At 63.3% G+C, this 15,365-nt stretch overlaps 1 protein-coding gene across 10 annotated transcripts in view; it reads right to left on the bottom strand.

The window, feature by feature from the left end:
• The window catches only part of TNK2 (tyrosine kinase non receptor 2), a 78,137-nt gene that overhangs the window by 24,361 nt on the left and 38,411 nt on the right, over nucleotides 1-15,365 (bottom strand). For 7 of the 10 annotated variants that reach the window (XM_084638973.1, XM_084638975.1, XM_084638966.1 and 4 more), the window contains 6 exons: nucleotides 9,464-9,641; nucleotides 6,188-6,258; nucleotides 3,219-3,428; nucleotides 2,455-2,607; nucleotides 1,868-2,145; nucleotides 1,443-1,569 (listed from right to left, as the gene is read on the bottom strand). In XM_084638973.1, coding sequence (XP_084495099.1) covers nucleotides 1,443-1,569; nucleotides 1,868-2,145; nucleotides 2,455-2,607; nucleotides 3,219-3,428; nucleotides 6,188-6,258; nucleotides 9,464-9,641 — 1,017 coding nt within the window. Of the gene's footprint in view, nucleotides 1-1,442; nucleotides 1,570-1,867; nucleotides 2,146-2,454; nucleotides 2,608-3,218; nucleotides 3,429-6,187; nucleotides 6,259-9,463; nucleotides 9,642-13,343; nucleotides 14,306-15,365 lie in introns of those variants that run through there. The other 3 variants (XM_084638970.1, XM_084638971.1, XM_084638967.1) reach the window with 3 other exon arrangements.

Below are 15,365 nucleotides of genomic sequence, written 5' to 3'. Positions count from 1 at the left end.
CGAGGAATCCTGCTGGGCGAGCTGCATGGATTAGCCGTGGGGATGGACACAGCCTGTCTGGGTCAGGTGTGGGGCACAGAGTCCCCTTCTAGTGTGACTGACGGGCACCAACCCACCAGTGAAAGCAGGAATCTAACTGCCTGGCTTGAAGGGTGCCCCGGGACAGGCCGGGAGCGGGCACCTGGGAGTCGAAGAGGGTGGGCCAGGGGCAGGCGCCAGCCATCAGAACTGAGGGGCCATGGACATCCTAACCACAACACTCCTCCCTGCCTAGGGTTATTGGGGCCAACATGCTTGCCCCCCAGCCTGGAGACCCCGTTCAAATCATGCCCTAGCTTCCAAGCCAAAATCCATCGGGCAGGTCTCAGCCCATTCCCATTTCAGGGATCTCTGATGAAGAAGGACCAGGGATAGGCTAGCAGAGGGCTGTGGGTCAGGAGTGAGGGACACTGGCAGTGCTGGGTGTGGGGAGCCCAGAGCTGGGTGTGGGGAGCCCAGGGCTGGGCTAGCAGGGGGCTGCAGGTCAGGAGTGGGGGGCACCAGCAGAGCTGGGTGTGGGGGGCTAGCAGGGGGCTGCGGGTCGGGATTGAGGGGCACCAGCAGAGCCGGGTGTGGGGAGCCCAGGACTGGGCTAGCAGGGGGCTGCGGGCCAGGAGTGAGGGGCACCAGCTGAGCTGGGGGGGGTGGAGCCCAGGGCTGGGCTAGCGGGGGCTGTGGGTCGGGATTGAGAGGCACCAGCAGAGCCGGGTGTGGGGAGCCCAGGGCTGGGCTAGCGGGGGCTGTGGGTCGGGATTGAGAGGCACCAGCAGAGCCGGGTGTGGGGAGCCCAGGGCTGGGCTAGCAGGGGGCTGCAGGTCAGGAGTGGGGGGCACCAGCAGAGCTGGGTGTGGGGGGTTAGCAGGGGGCTGCGGGTCGGGATTGAGGGGCACCAGCAGAGCTGGGTGTGGGGAGCCCAGGGCTGGGCTAGCAGGGGGCTGCGGGCCAGGAGTGAGGGGCACCAGCAGAGCTGGGTGTGGGGAGCCCAGGGCTGGGCTAGCAGGGGGCTGTGGGTCAGGAGTGAGGGGCACCAGCAGAGCTGGGTGTGGAAGAAGCTCAAAGTGCCTATCCTGTCAGGCGCCCACAGGCACAAGCCGGACGTTCCCCGGCAGGCTCCCTCAGGGGTGCAGTGCGTGCGCCGCCAGGGGAGAGGAGCCCCTGAAAAAACTCCCTGGGATCCCCAGGCCTCAATGCCCCCTTGCTCTGCGACAGCCCCTCCCTCCTGCTCTGCCGGAACGGCCCTGAGGGGCCACAGCTCAGTGATGCCAGCTGGGCCTGAGCGATGCTGTCTGCGCGAGGCGCAGAAATCCCCATATGCGGGGGGCAGAGGGCGTCTCCCCTACCCAGAGGGGCCAGGCCCAAGAGTGCAGGCCCCAGGGCACGTGGCATGGGGCTGTGCTAGATACCTGGCTGCTGCTGAGGCCGACCCACGGCTCTTGCCCGTAGGTGAACATTTCCCAGAGAGTAACCCCAAACATCCAGGTGTCGCTGGCGTGCGAGAAGGTGCGCGTCTTCAGGCTCTCCGGGGCACACCTGCAGAGAAGGGCTGGCAGAGTTACTGACGCCCCCGCAGGCGGCCCCATCCAGCCTGGCAGAGTGGGGCTCCCTGCTCAGCTCCAGCCCTCTGGGGTCCCCCCACACAGGGGCCGAGGGCCAGCCAAGCCAGCTGCCCCCCAGGATGCCACTTCCCTCTCCCTGGAAGGGGGCTGGCAGGACGCCCAGCTGGAGGGACAAGGAGGCGTGGGGGGGTGAGCCACCCACAGCTAACAGGCCCCAGGCACTGAGCTGGCAGGGGGGTGCTGCGAGAGAAATGCACATGGCGGGGGCTCACCAGGCGAAGGGCACCTTGCGGTGCTCCTGCATGACGTAGTGGTCGTCGTTCTTGGGCAGCGCCCGCATGAGCCCAAAGTCGCCGATCTTGACCAGGTCGCTGGAGGCCAGCAGGATGTTGCGGGCAGCCAGGTCGCGATGGATGAAGCGCTTGGACTCCAGGTAGGCCATGCCCTTGGCAATCTGGATGGCGTACTGGCACAGCGTGGAGATGAGGAAATGGCCCTGGTTCTTCCGCAGCCGGTCCAGCAGGGAGCCCAGCGGGGCCAGCTCCGTCACCTGGGCAAATGGGGCAGAGGGGTTGAGTCAGGCCCCAGCCACGGAGAGCGGGATGGGAGGCAATCCATGGGGATGGGCTCCATTCCTGTGGTGCCATGGGGCTCTGCACCCACATAGCCACACGCCAGTCTATCCCTGCCCCATGGTGCCACAGGGCTCTGTGCCCACACAGCCACGCGCCAAGACTGGGGGTCCATCCCGCCTGGAGGAGCCAGCCCTCAGCACCAGAGACGCAGTTGCCCCCCCAGCCATTCCCTTGGGACTGGGCCGCCCGGGGGGGTGAATGCCCCCGCATGCTCTCACACTCACCATCTTCATGGGGGGCGAGAGCACCACGCCATAGAGCCGGATCAGGTTGCAGTGGTCCAGAGAGTGCATGGCATTCACCTCCCGGATGAAGTCGTCCAGCGCCTCCGGCTGGCTCAGCACATCCGTCTTGAGACACTTCACAGCCACGGTGAGCTGCGGGAAAACACAGGCCAGTGAGGTCCCTGCAGCAGCTCCCACCCCAGGGGACCAATTTGCTCACCTCTGGGGTAGGCCGTAGTGGCCGGCATGCAGGGGATGGGTATTCACACAGTCCCCCAAGCCCCCCTGCCACACCCCAGGCATGGGAGCGATGGGGAAGGGGGTGGCACTGGCTGCAAAGAGCATCAGCCCCAGCACCGCCTCAGGCTGGGAGACTCAAAGGCAGGCCCTGCATGAAAGGAATTAGTGGTCCCAGTCCAGTCTCTAGGTCCACATGACCCCGTGTGGTAACAGGGACAGATCCAGAGTGGAGGGCAGAAGACTGACCGTCCCGGGCCAGGCATGAGGAACGGTGTTGGCACCCAGGGGGTGGGCGCCCTGGCAGGGGCAGAGCCATCTGCAGATTCGGGGGCTGGTAGGGGTGGATGGTGGTGCTGGGATCCCGACTCGATGCCGATGGGGAAACTGACCAGCCTGGATTCGCTGCCTCAGCCCAGCGAAGGGCCTCAGCCAGGCAATCCTGAGTTAGCCCCATTTCCTGCTGGGATCACGCAGCCCCTCGGGCCATGTACTGGGTTCGCCCTGGCGTGCTCCGGGCCCCTTACCATCTTGCCAGTGGGCGTGCCCCACTCGCCGCGCCGCACAACGCCAAAGGAGCCATCGCCCAGCTTCTCGAAGAGCATCAGGTCCCTCTCGCTGATCAGGCAGGTCAGGGCCTGCTGCCCCTCCTCGGCGGGCGACGGGCTGGAGAGCTTGGGGAAGGGGGCCTGGGGCTGGAGCGGGAACTCTGCCTCGGGGCGCTTCCCGCTGAACACCTGGACAGACAGACAGGCAGAGGCGTGGGTCACAGGCATGTGGGCTTGGGGGTGGAGAGACACCACCAGTCAATGCCCCGTGATTCCGCCAGCATCAGGCAGTCCCTCTATGCACACCGGCCTCTGGCCCCGACATCAGGCACTGCAGAGCTCACGGTGGGAGGAGGGTTTAGGGCAGCACCTTTATGTAGTCAGAGCAGAGGATTGGGAGGGTTCGGACTCCTGGGTTCTACCCCCAGCTCTGACTCACAGCCCCGCACTGCGCCTCAGTTTCCCCATCCGTAACAGCAGCACTGACCTGTCTTTGTAATGGAAGTCGAGGGCCAGCATGCTGAGGGAGGGAAAGGCAGCCCAGGCTGGCGCGTGGGCAGAGCCAGCACAGAGGTGTCAGGTCCCAGGGCAGGGATGGGACGGGCCCTGGGGCAGGGTCAGAGCCTGCTATGGGACAGGACAGCCCAGAGGAATGGGAGACAGCGGTACGAACAGACCCAGCAGCCTGCTCCAGCCCCGTAGTGCACGCCCAGGCCTGCGGCTGTAAGGTCTGACCAAGCTACTAACACCCCTGGAGTGGCATCACACCAAAGCCCTCGCGGGAGGCAAAGGCCGGGGAGGCTCCAGGCACTTCTCTCGCTCTGTCCTTGGCAGCTGTTGTCTAGTGCCCCTCACACATGAATCCATGGCACTTCACCTTCCGTCGCCCTTCTGAGCCCACCAATGCAGCTGCCTCTGGGGTGGAGCGCGGCAGCCGTTGAACAGCACACACAGCAAAGCTTCCCAGCAGTTTGGGACAGGAAAAGGAAGACAGCATATCAGCTGGAGTCAATGCTGACCCTGTGCTGAGCTGGGGGGTTGTGCTGCCGTGCCCCAGTGGGGGCGCTCTCCCACCCGAGTCAGTGCCCCATTGTGAAACTGGGGGGTGCTGGCCCCAGGGAGCGGCATGAATGACTCAGCAGGGGGCGTTGCCCCCTCCAAGCTAGCACGAAGCCCAGATCCCCAGTGGGGTGTGAGGAGATGCCCTCTTTCAGATGAGCCGTGGCCAGGCGCTCCGGCTGAGGCAGCCCCCATCGCGCTGATTACCCCGGGGAGTTTCAGCAGGATGCGGATACTCGACCACTTCCTGTCCCCAGCTGCCCAAGTGCTGCTGGGTGCTGATACACAGCTGCCACGCTCTGCCCCAGAGGTGGCTGTATTTCCCTACTGACAGCCTGTGCTACTGCTGAATGGGTGCCAACCCAGCACTTATCACGGGGCCGACGCCAGGCTCCATGCTCCGGACAGCCCCAGAACGCTTCCTACCCCTCGGTCCCATGCTGCTGACCCTACTGGGTCCTCCTCTGGTCTGTGCCCATCATCTTGGCTTGAGACCCAGCTCTCCACGACAGGGACCACCGCCCTTGGTGCGTTTGGCACAGCCCTGGCACAAGGCCAGTGCCACGGACGTGTGGGTAAGAACAAAAGCAGGGTGCAGGCCATGGACAGCGTGGATGGTGCCCGGGCAGAGCGTTGGCTGAGACGCCTATTTGAGTCAGGGGGCAGCACCCTTGGGCCCCCCAATCTCACGTGGCTGGCACCAGAGTGCACCCCTTGGGAGACGACAGACTCGCTGCACCCTGAGGGGACTCTCCTGGGCACCGTGTGGACGCAGCACCGGGCAGTGATGCATATTCAGCTACTTAACACTTAATTGGCTTCCGGGGACACAGACTGATCACCGGGGGAAGGAATTTCCTGCCTGCCCCTCGGGCAGAGGGGCGCTCACCAACGCCAGCACCAGCCCCAGCCAGCCAGCTCCCACAAACAGCCAGCCAGCCAGTGAACTGACCCTCCGACCCGCAGGGTGCCCCGTGCACGCTGAGGGGCAGCCAGTCGCTGCCCTCGAGCCCGGTTATTGCAATCCACCGCCTCGTGATCAAAGGACCCTGCAGCCTCTGTCAATTTCTCTCAGCCACCCACTTCTTCCAGAGCTAATGCCAGGGCTGGGAAATGAGCTCCCAGCGCAGCCCGTGCACTTGGAGGGCTTGGGGCACGTCACAGAGCCCTGGCCCAGAGCTCCATTTTCCTAGAACTGGCCCCCCTCCTCCCACGCAGGATTCCCCCCTGGAGACGCAGGCCCTGCTTCCGGCCAGCTGTGCGGCCCCACAGATAACGGCAGGACTACATTTCCCAGCAGGCTCTCTGCCGCCCACTCCTTTCCCTTGCTCTCCAGCAATTGGCAGAACGGCTCCTGGCTCCAGCCCAGGCAAGGGTTGCCAACCCTCCAGGATTGGCCTGCAGTCTCCAGGATTTAAAGATTAATCTTTATTATGTCATGTGATGAAATCTCCAGGAATTCATCCAACCAAAATTGGCAACCCTAGCCCAGGCTGTTCCCCTCTGGGGATCCCGCAGAGAGCCTGGCTCAGGGTGAGCGGGTGTGAGGAGCTTCCCTTCCCCTCAAAGCAGGGACACAGACAGCGGCGAGGGCTGTGGGAGGCAGCAGATGGCAACGCCGCTGGGCATCTAAAGCCACCGGGCCAAATTCCAGCCTTCACTGCCCTGCGCCCAGCAGGGCTGCGCCGGTGTGTCTGGGGCACTCTCTGCAGCCTCAGGCCAGTCCCGCGGCCGCTCTGCGTTTCCCCATCTGGGAAATGGAGCTGCTGGTGCCAGGGCTCTCACCCGTGAATGGCCCAATGCCCCCAGGACACCAGGCTGCTGCACCAGCTCCCCGCTCTACCTCCCGCTCAGCCCGGTGCCCCGGGGTGCCCCTGCCCAGGCGCTACCTTGCTCATCCACGACTTGCGCTTGCATATGGCTTTCCGGCGCTTCACGGCTTCCCACAGCCGCCGCTGGCCTGCAGAGACAAAAGGATGGTCACAGAGCTCACCCTGCTCCCTCCTGCGGCACCCCTCCGCCAGCTCCAGAGGGGAATCTGCCTCCACCCCACCCCAGGATGTAAGGCCTTTGTCTGCAGCCGTATTGTAAGGCCTAAAACCTAAGGCCTTCCTCTGCAGCCAGATTAAAAGAGCAGCCATTAGCTAAGAAGCAGGAAGTCACATCCTCACACTCCATCTAAATTATATTAAAACAATGTAATACCAGGCTGTTAAGAAGGAGATCCTGTCCTAATGGCACCTACTATCACCAGATAAAGAAACAGATCTTAAGATGGCTAAAGAAAACTTAGTTTGATAGCATCCTGTCTGTCAAGAAATCACTTATCAAGAGTTGTGGTTGTGAAATCCTCATTTCTTTATTGTTTTGTCATTATGGTCCCCACTTCTCTATTGTTTGTCTGTATGGTCTCTGTCTGGTTCTTTAATTGTTTCTGTCTCTTACATAATTAATTAAAATGCTAGGTGTAAATTAATTAAGGTGGTGGGATAGGATTGGTTAGAGAATTTTGTTACACTATGCTAGGATTGGTTAGTAAAATTTTAGTATAATGATTGGTTAAGATATAGCTAAAAAGGACTCAAATTTCACTATATAAACTGGGGTCCAAAAGGAAATTCCTTTTGGCCAGATGATCACTTTAGATAAGCTATTACCAGCAGGACAGTGGGGTGGGAGGAGGTATTGTTTCATATTCTCTGTGTATATATAAAGTCTGCTGCAGTTTCCACGATATGCATCTGATGAAGTGAGCTGTAGCTCACGAAAGCTTATGCTCTAATAAATTGGTTAGTCTCTAAGGTGCCACAAGTCCTCCTTTTCTTTTTTTAAATTAAGAGGGTTATGCCTGGAGCCCTAGGAACTGGGTAAAGGTGGGTACCCTTGAGTGTGTGAGTAACAGAGAATGTTGTGTGGGTAACAAGGACAGCCAGACCCCCGAGAGGAAGCCCAGCAGGACTTCCTGGAGGACCGGGAGCCATGCTGGAGAGGTGTTAACCCTACAACAACAAACCTGGAGCGCCAACAACAAAGCCATGTGATCCGGGGGGGGGGAACCCTAGCAGAGAGAGATGCAGCGCTGATTGCATGATTGCAGGTGCGGGGGAGGAGGGGACCAGCAGAGACAGATGCAGCGCGGATTGCAGGGGCAGGGGGGGGACCAGCAGAGACTGATGCAGCGCAGATTGCAGGGGCAGGGGGGGGACCAGCAGAGACTGATGCAGCGCGGATTGCACGTGCAGGGGGGGGACCAGCAGAGACAGATGCAGCGCTGATTGCAGGGGCGGGGGGGGACCAGCAGAGACAGATGCAGCGCGGATTGCAGGGGCGGGCGGGGGGGACCAGCAGAGACAGATGCAGCGCGGGTTGCAGGTGCAGGGGGGGACCAGCAGAGGCAGATGCAGCGCTGATTGCAGGGGGAGGGGGGGTCCAGCAGAGACAGATGCAGCGCGGATTGCACGGGCGGGGGGGGACCAGCAGAGACAGATGCAGCGCTGATTGCACGTGCAGGGGGGGGGACCAGCAGAGACAGATGCAGCGCGGATTGCAGGTGGATTCGGGGACCAGCAGAAACAGATGCAGCGTGGATTGCAGGTGCGGGGGGGACCAGCAGAGACAGATGCAGCGCGGATTGCAGGGGCAGGGGAGGACCAGCAGAGACAGATGCAGCGCGGATTGCAGGGGCAGGGGAGGACCAGCAGAGACAGATGCAGCGCTGATTGCAGGGGCAGGGGGGGACCAGCAGAGACAGATGCAGCGCGGATTGCAGGGGGGGCGGGGTCCAGCAGAGACAGATGCAGCGCGGATTGCACGTGCGGGGGGGGACCAGCAGAGACAGATGCAGCGCGGATTGCACGTGCGGGGGGGGACCAGTAGAGACAGATGCAGCGCTGATTGCAGGGGCGGGCGGGGGGACCAGCAGAGACAGATGCAGCGCTGATTGCAGGGGCAGGGGGGGGTCCAGCAGAGACAGATGCAGTGCGGATTGCACGTGCGGGGGACGGGGACGGGGACCAGCAGAGACAGATGCAGCGCTGATTGCAGGGGCGGGGGGGGACCAGCAGAGACAGATGCAGCGCGGATTGCAGGGGCGGGGGGGGGGACCAGCAGAGACAGATGCAGCGCAGATTGCAGGGGCGGGGGGGACCAGCAGAGACAGATGCAGCGCGGATTGCAGGGGCGGGCGGGGGGGGACCAGCAGAGACAGATGCAGCGCGGGTTGCAGGTACAGGGGGGGACCAGCAGAAACAGATGCAGCGCTGATTGCGGGGGGAGGGGGGGTCCAGCGGAGACAGATGCAGCGCGGATTGCACGGGCGGGGGGGGACCAGCAGAGACAGATGCAGCGCTGATTGCACGTGCAGGGGGGGGACCAGCAGAGACAGATGCAGCGCTGATTGCACGTGCGGGGGGGGGGACCAGCAGAGACAGATGCAGCGCGGATTGCAGGGGCAGGGGGGGACCAGCAGAGACAGATGCAGCGCGGATTGCAGGGGCAGGGGGGGACCAGCAGAGACAGATGCAGCGCGGATTGCAGGTGCAGGGGGGGGACCAGCAGAGACAGATGCAGCGCGGATTGCAGGGGCAGGGGCGGACCAGCAGAGACAGAAGCAGCGCGGGTTGCAGGGGCAGGGGGGGACCAGCAGAGACAGAAGCAGCGCGGATTGCAGGGGCAGGGGGGGACCAGCAGAGACAGATGCAGCGCGGATTGCAGGGGCAGGGGGGGGACTAGCAGAGACAGATGCAGCGTGGGTTGCAGGGGCAGGGGGGGGACCAGCAGAGACAGATGCAGCATGGATTGCAGGGGCAGGGGGGGACCAGCAGAGACAGATGCAGCGCGGATTGCAGGGGCAGGGGGGGACTAGCAGAGACAGATGCAGCGTGGGTTGCAGGGGCAGGGGGGGGACCAGCAGAGACAGATGCAGCGCGGATTGCAGGTGCAGGGGGGGGACCAGCAGAGACAGATGCAGCGCGGATTGCAGGGGCAGGGGCGGACCAGCAGAGACAGATGCAGCGTGGGTTGCAGGTACAGGGGCGGACCAGCAGAGACAGATGCAGCGTGGGTTGCAGGTACAGGGGGGGACCAGCAGAGACAGATGCAGCGCGGATTGCAGGTGAGGGAGGAGCAGCAAGGGGGCTTGGGAGGAAGTCAGAGGTCATACACACCAGGCCGCCCCATGCCGATCTTCTCCAGATCCTCATTTTTGACGTACTCGAAGTGTGAGAGGCGCGTGACGTTGAGGTCATCGCGGATGCGCAGGAAATACTGCTGCAGCTGCACCTCGGCCAGGAGCTCCAGGAGCCAGTCTGTGCCCTCGTCCGACTCCATGCCACAGGGCAGCGTCTGCAGAGACCAGAGAGCGGGGTTAGGGGGCAGCCTGCGGCTCCGGGCACCGACTGCCCTGTCTCAGCCCACGCCGGCCGGGGAACCTGTCTCCCCCGAACGGCTACCTGGGCCCCCGATGGGGCATCGCTAGCGTGGGATGTACTGCTCAGTCCCAAGCCCTGTATGGCTAATAGTGGCTGGAGCGTCTCCGTTAGCTGCGCCAGCTGAAGCAGCGGCCGTGGGCTGGTCATAGCGGCAGCAGCCACGTCGCTGAGCAGCTGGGGATGGGCACACTTGGCCCTACTACGCGCCCTGCCACAACCGGGACGGGCAGAGCCGCGGGACAGGAATTCCCGGGGACCAGATTTTGCTCCTGGAGAAGCCAGTGAGACTTTGGCCATCGCCTTGCCCAGGGACAGGATCCGCCCCAGAGCCAGCAGGGCTGTCCCAGTGCCACTGGGCTGCCGAGGTCGAAGCAGAGCCTGGGACAGACAGGGAGAGGGGATCTGCGGCTACACGAGGCCTTCAGAGGTACCAGGGCACCCCACTGCCTGCACAGGGCCGCCCAAGGCGCCAGCTGGGTGGGCTATGGGGGAGCACTGCCAGCTGGCCCCCCTCACCACTCAGCAGGACATGACATAAGGAGACATATGAAAGTCCCCTTCCCAGCAGCCCCCTTCACCCCAGCTGGTGGCTCGGCTTGGCTCCTCCGCCACTGGGATCTGACCCGGCAGGCCAAGGCCCTCTCCTCCTGCCAGCCCCATGTGCCCGGTGTCCGGGCAGCACCTGGCATCTGGGGGAGATTTCACTCCAGAACTGAACCCCATGATGCATGACTGCCCAGGGGACTTTGCTGCCCTGGGGAAACCCAGTCCTCGGTCCTGCAGTGCCCAGCTCATCAGTCCCCACCCTGGCTGGGACCCCGGGCACGACGGGTGCCATCCACAAGGGTATAAGAGGCTGCTCTGTCGTTCCCAGGCAGGTGCCCACGAGGGCAGCCCAGAGACCCAGCGCTAGAGAATTAACGAGCCGCTCGCCACCCGGGTGCAGAGAGGACAGGCCAGCCCTGCCCCGTGCCCCCCACCAGGAACCAATGGGAGCCCCGTCACCCCGCCATACGTCAGCCAGGCACCAGGGAGCGGCTCACTGCTCCCTGTGCCATGCTCCTCGTCTGCAGGGCACACAGATCAGATGCATCAGTGCAGGCTGGGAGCTGCTGCATTCCCCCTGCCCCGGCAGCGAAAGCCCCGTGCCCACCGGCAATGCCCGGGAGAGGGGAACCCTGGCTGAGACGTGTGCTCACGGGGAGAGCTCAGGTGGTGGAGCTGCTCTGGGCTGGCATGGGAGCACCGAGCTTGCCAGGCCAGCCGCTGGCACAGCAGCAGCGCTAGTCTGTGCCCCCTGCAGTGCACGGAGCTCCCCCGAAGTGGGGGGGGAGGCAGGGGGGAGCCTGGTTTGAAATCCTGGAGTCCCAGGGTTCATGGAGGGTGGTGGAGAGGCAGGGCACACAGCGGGCAGCATTTCAAACAAGCTGCAGCTTGTGCTGACCTGCCATCAGCTCCTGACCCAGCCGTTGGGGTTGAGTGGGCAGAGCAGCCGGGGAGGGGCCAGGAGGTTTTGCTGCCCTCCCCAGCGGCCAGATGGTGCCCATCGGTGTCACCCCCCTGCCCTCCGAGCGAAGCTCCTGGTTATCAATAGCACAGAGAGCGATAAAAGCAAAGCTGCATTAGGCCACTGCAGCTGGCAGGGGTGCCAGGCTCTCACCCCGCCGCCCACCAGGGCTCAGCACCCCCTGGCACCGCCGAGGCACGGCACGCCAGCCAAGGCACGGGTGGATCTGCTTCCCGTGCCCATGTTTGGGATGGAAACTGGAGACGGCAGGTCTGGGTTATAAAACTGAGCGTGTGCCCCCTCCCACCCCGATCCTGGCCCTCCGGCCAGTGGGGCCTGGGCACATGGGCATGGACGTCCCATGTGCCCTGCTCCATAGACAGGTTCTGGCTTCCCCTCAAAGCCAGTGTGTCCCTGGGCCTATCTGTCTGTCCGTCCCTGGCGGCGTCTGTCGACAGCCAGCTCCAGTTCTCCCATCTGGCTGCCAGCTCCGCCTCACGAGCGGAGGGTCTGCCCCCCCGTTCTGAGTGGCAGGAAAGGCTGGCGCTGCCCATGAGGCTATGCAGGGACATGGCTCATGGGTGGTGCTACATCTTTGTGTTCATTGAGGGGGACAAAATCCCCCTGGCATCCTGCGCCCCCCAAGGCTGTCACAGGCCAGGCCCAGGGCAGCGCTCAGCTGGGCACCCCTTCCCCATCCACTTCGGCAGCATGGCTGTGCTGATCCGCACCCAGCACCGATGAGACCCCCTTGGGGGCCAACTCCCAGAGCAGGGTGACCCCAGGCTGGCTCTGCAGGGGCCCCAAGCTCCCAGAGGGGACTGTTCCCTAATGTTTGGAGAGGAAACCTGCTACTGCCCCTGGAGGTATGGGCTGTCTCCCCAGTGCTCCTGTCCATACCCCACGCACCCTGACATCCGCTCCAGAAACGACATGGCAAACCGGGAAAGCACCAGCCTGGCCTGAGCCAAGCCATCGGGGCTGCCCCTGTGTGCCCCACACCCATGGGCCCCTCCAGCCCCAGAGCTCAGCTGCCCTGCAGTCACCATGCTGGGCAGAGCTCTTCAATGACTGACGGCCCCCGCTGCAGATCTGTCCTGTCCAGTCTCCTTTACCCGCTTGTTCCATTTCCAGACATGTGCCTCCCACCTGCGCTGCCCTTCACGCCACCCCCGGACACGCTGCCCTGCGGAGAGGCTACAATCCGGCTGGCTGCGTCTCCTCACTCCCCAGCTGAGCTCTTCCACCAACCTTGGACAACCCATGCTGCCAGGAGAACCCCTCCTCTGGGCACATGCAGCACCGCGGCCACGGCCTCCCGCTGTAAGGTCTTTGGGGCAGGGCCCACCTGGGTCTGTGCAGTGCCTGGCGCCATGGGGGGCTGGGCCATACAATGACCGAGAAGCAGAAGACAGGGTGCTCCCTCCCTCCCTTCCAGTGGCACCCAGCACTTCGCCCCCCTCCCACTCCATCCCGGGACCCTCCCAACTCTGTTTGCAGCACCTCCAATCGGGGGGGTATCACTCCAGGCCAATCTGAGCCCCCTAACACAGCCCCCCCCCACCATCCACAGACAAAGCCCGGGCCTGGGGCTCTGTCTCCGGAGCTCTTGGGTTACAGCCAACAATTAAAATTCCCCGCAGTATAGTCTGGTCTAAAAATACGGAGGGTGGGTGCGGCCGGCAGCCAGCCGGGGCATGGCCAGAGTGTCCCAGCTCCCGTGGGTGGGGGGTCAGTCGCCTCATTGCCAAGCTGGGGTACAGCCCAACACATGTGGTGAGGTGCAAGGGACACATGGAGCAGGGAGCCCCAAGGATGGTGCAGGGCTCCCTGTGGCTGGTAGAGTCAGGTGGGGGGCGTCCGAGCTCTGCCCCTGTGAGGGGGAGGGGCTAAGGCTCTGGGCGGCGTCAGACCTTGTGGGCCAGGCAGGGTTGTGTGCCATCCCAACCACAGCCCCCCCATCCAGCAAAACCCTGCCACGCCACCCGCAGCCCCCCAGGGCTCGGCTCATGCTCCATGACATGCAGCGGCCAGGACAGAGCAGCCCCGGGATGCAGATCCGACGCGTCAGGGGGCTCACCCGTGGGAACCGAGCCGAAATTGACTTACGCGATAGACCCGGAAGCGGGCCAGGAACGGGAAGGAGCGGCGCAGCACCTCGAAGCGACGCATCTCTCCTCCACCACGCCGGGCACCGGTGGGAACAAGGGGCTGTTGGCTTGGGGAACCCCTATTCTCTATGCCCCAGTCACTCACGCGAGGGGGACCAGGTCAGAGGAGAAGGGCCCTTCCAGGATTCCCCCCGGGGCCTCGGGCATTACACGGCTGTCACTGGTTCCACGAGGTCCGGTACTGGCGGCAGGCTGGAGCTCCGGGCTGGGTGAAGGGCTGCCGTCCCTGTGTGCCCTGCACAGCCTGGGGAGCGCAGCCGCAACCTCTAGACAGAATAAAAGGATCCCGCCTGGCGAGAGGAGAACCACACGGGAGCCTGCGTGGGTGTCACCCCAGATCAGCCCCTCACGGGCTCTCTGCGGCACCCCGGCCAGCCCGCTGCCCCTGTGTCATGCCAGGTGGGTGGCAGTCTGCCAAGGCCCCGCAGGCACGCACGCTCGGCTCCACCGCGTGGGGACAGCTCCTCCGTAAAACCCAGACGGTGGACCGGTAACCCAGGGAAGCCACAGTGGCCAGCTGGAGCGCAGCGTCACGGTACGGCTGAATCTGACATCCGCGCGGAGGGGCTGCGAGACATCGGCAAGCCTTTGAGCCACGCTTTAAAGGCTTCTCTGTCCAAAAAACCGGACTCCTCCCAGGGGCACCGCTCTCTGTGGCCCAGCTCTGTGGCCCCTGCAGCCTGTCCGCAGCCGAGAGGCTGTTCCTGCTTTCGCGGGCCGGACACTGCAGGGCTTGTGTGTGTGTTTGCCTTGAGCCCACCCCCCTCGCTCCGCTCCGGTCCACAGTGGCTGGCTCCCACCCTCTCTCCCCGGCCGCCAGCTTGGCTGGAACAGAGACTCGATGGTATTTGCAGGGAACACTTTTTGATCAGCAGCCAAGAGGTCAGATTTAACTGCGGGCTGGAGAGGCTGTTTCCGGTGGGCCTCTGGCTCGGGATTTCACACAGCTCCTCAGTCTCCTGCACTCTTGCTTAGCCCTCCAACAAGGCACCCTGTCTACAGCCTCCCCCGTGCATCTCTCCACGACACCCCCCTGCCCGCTCCCCCACGCACAGACTGCACTGAGGAAAGGAAAATCTCGGCCCGCTCGCAGCGACCTGGATATCCGAGCCGCAGTGTTCACACTCCCCGGAGGGTTTATTTTCGTTCGCTTTGGCCAGGCTCGGAACCACAGTCCAGCTCATCTCCTCACACCGTGATCCCTGCTATTCAGAAGCCAAGATGACTGGGAGCCAGGACGCCTGGGTTCTATTTCTGGCTCTGCCATAGAAATGCTGCTTGGCCCTGGAAAAGGCTGTATGCCTCAGTTTTCCCATCAGGAGAAAGCTACTAACCCAACTGGCAGGCCACGTAATTAGCGTGCCCCCAAGGAAAGGCATTCATGGGCCCAGGTACCCTGGTGATAGGCACATGCGAAGCACTATTAACAGTTCGTAAACACCCCATGTCAATGTGGGAATCTCTCCCCCAGACGTCATTGAGATCAGCCCATTGCAGCCTCATGCACTAGCCCTCCGAGGGCTCCAGGAGCCCCCAGGGTTTTAACGTGAGCCCATGTCTGCTCTCTGGGTGCACACAGTGCCCGACCAAACGGTGCCACGCACAGAATCTCTGCCTGTGGCCAGGGCTCTGCAGTGCACGGTTCGGCTGCCCCAGCCGAACCGAGAGACAGAGGTTGAGAAGGGAGGCCCCTAGTCCAACCCCTGAACTAACCATTGCCCACCAGGGAGTGCACAGAGGACAACCTGCTGTAGGAAGGGCCAGTGGGTGGCTGAGTCACACGAATCCCCCCTTTCTCCCCCAGGCAAGTCCCACATATCCAATAACCCCCAACCACCACCAGCCTCACGCTGCGCCACGGGCCTTCTCCACATTCTTCTGCCCCAGGGCCGTCTGGCTAGGACCAGGGCCAGAGCCACCATTGCTCCACTGACCTCCAGTGAGATCAGGGGAACTCCAT

Source organism: Lepidochelys olivacea, assembly GCF_965140295.1.
Source record: "Lepidochelys olivacea isolate rLepOli2 genome assembly, chromosome: 9".
In the NCBI taxonomy this organism is placed as follows: Eukaryota; Metazoa; Chordata; order Testudines; family Cheloniidae; genus Lepidochelys; species Lepidochelys olivacea.
The sequence above is the reverse complement of the archived record's forward strand: the minus strand, read 5'-3'. Positions and strand labels throughout refer to the sequence as shown.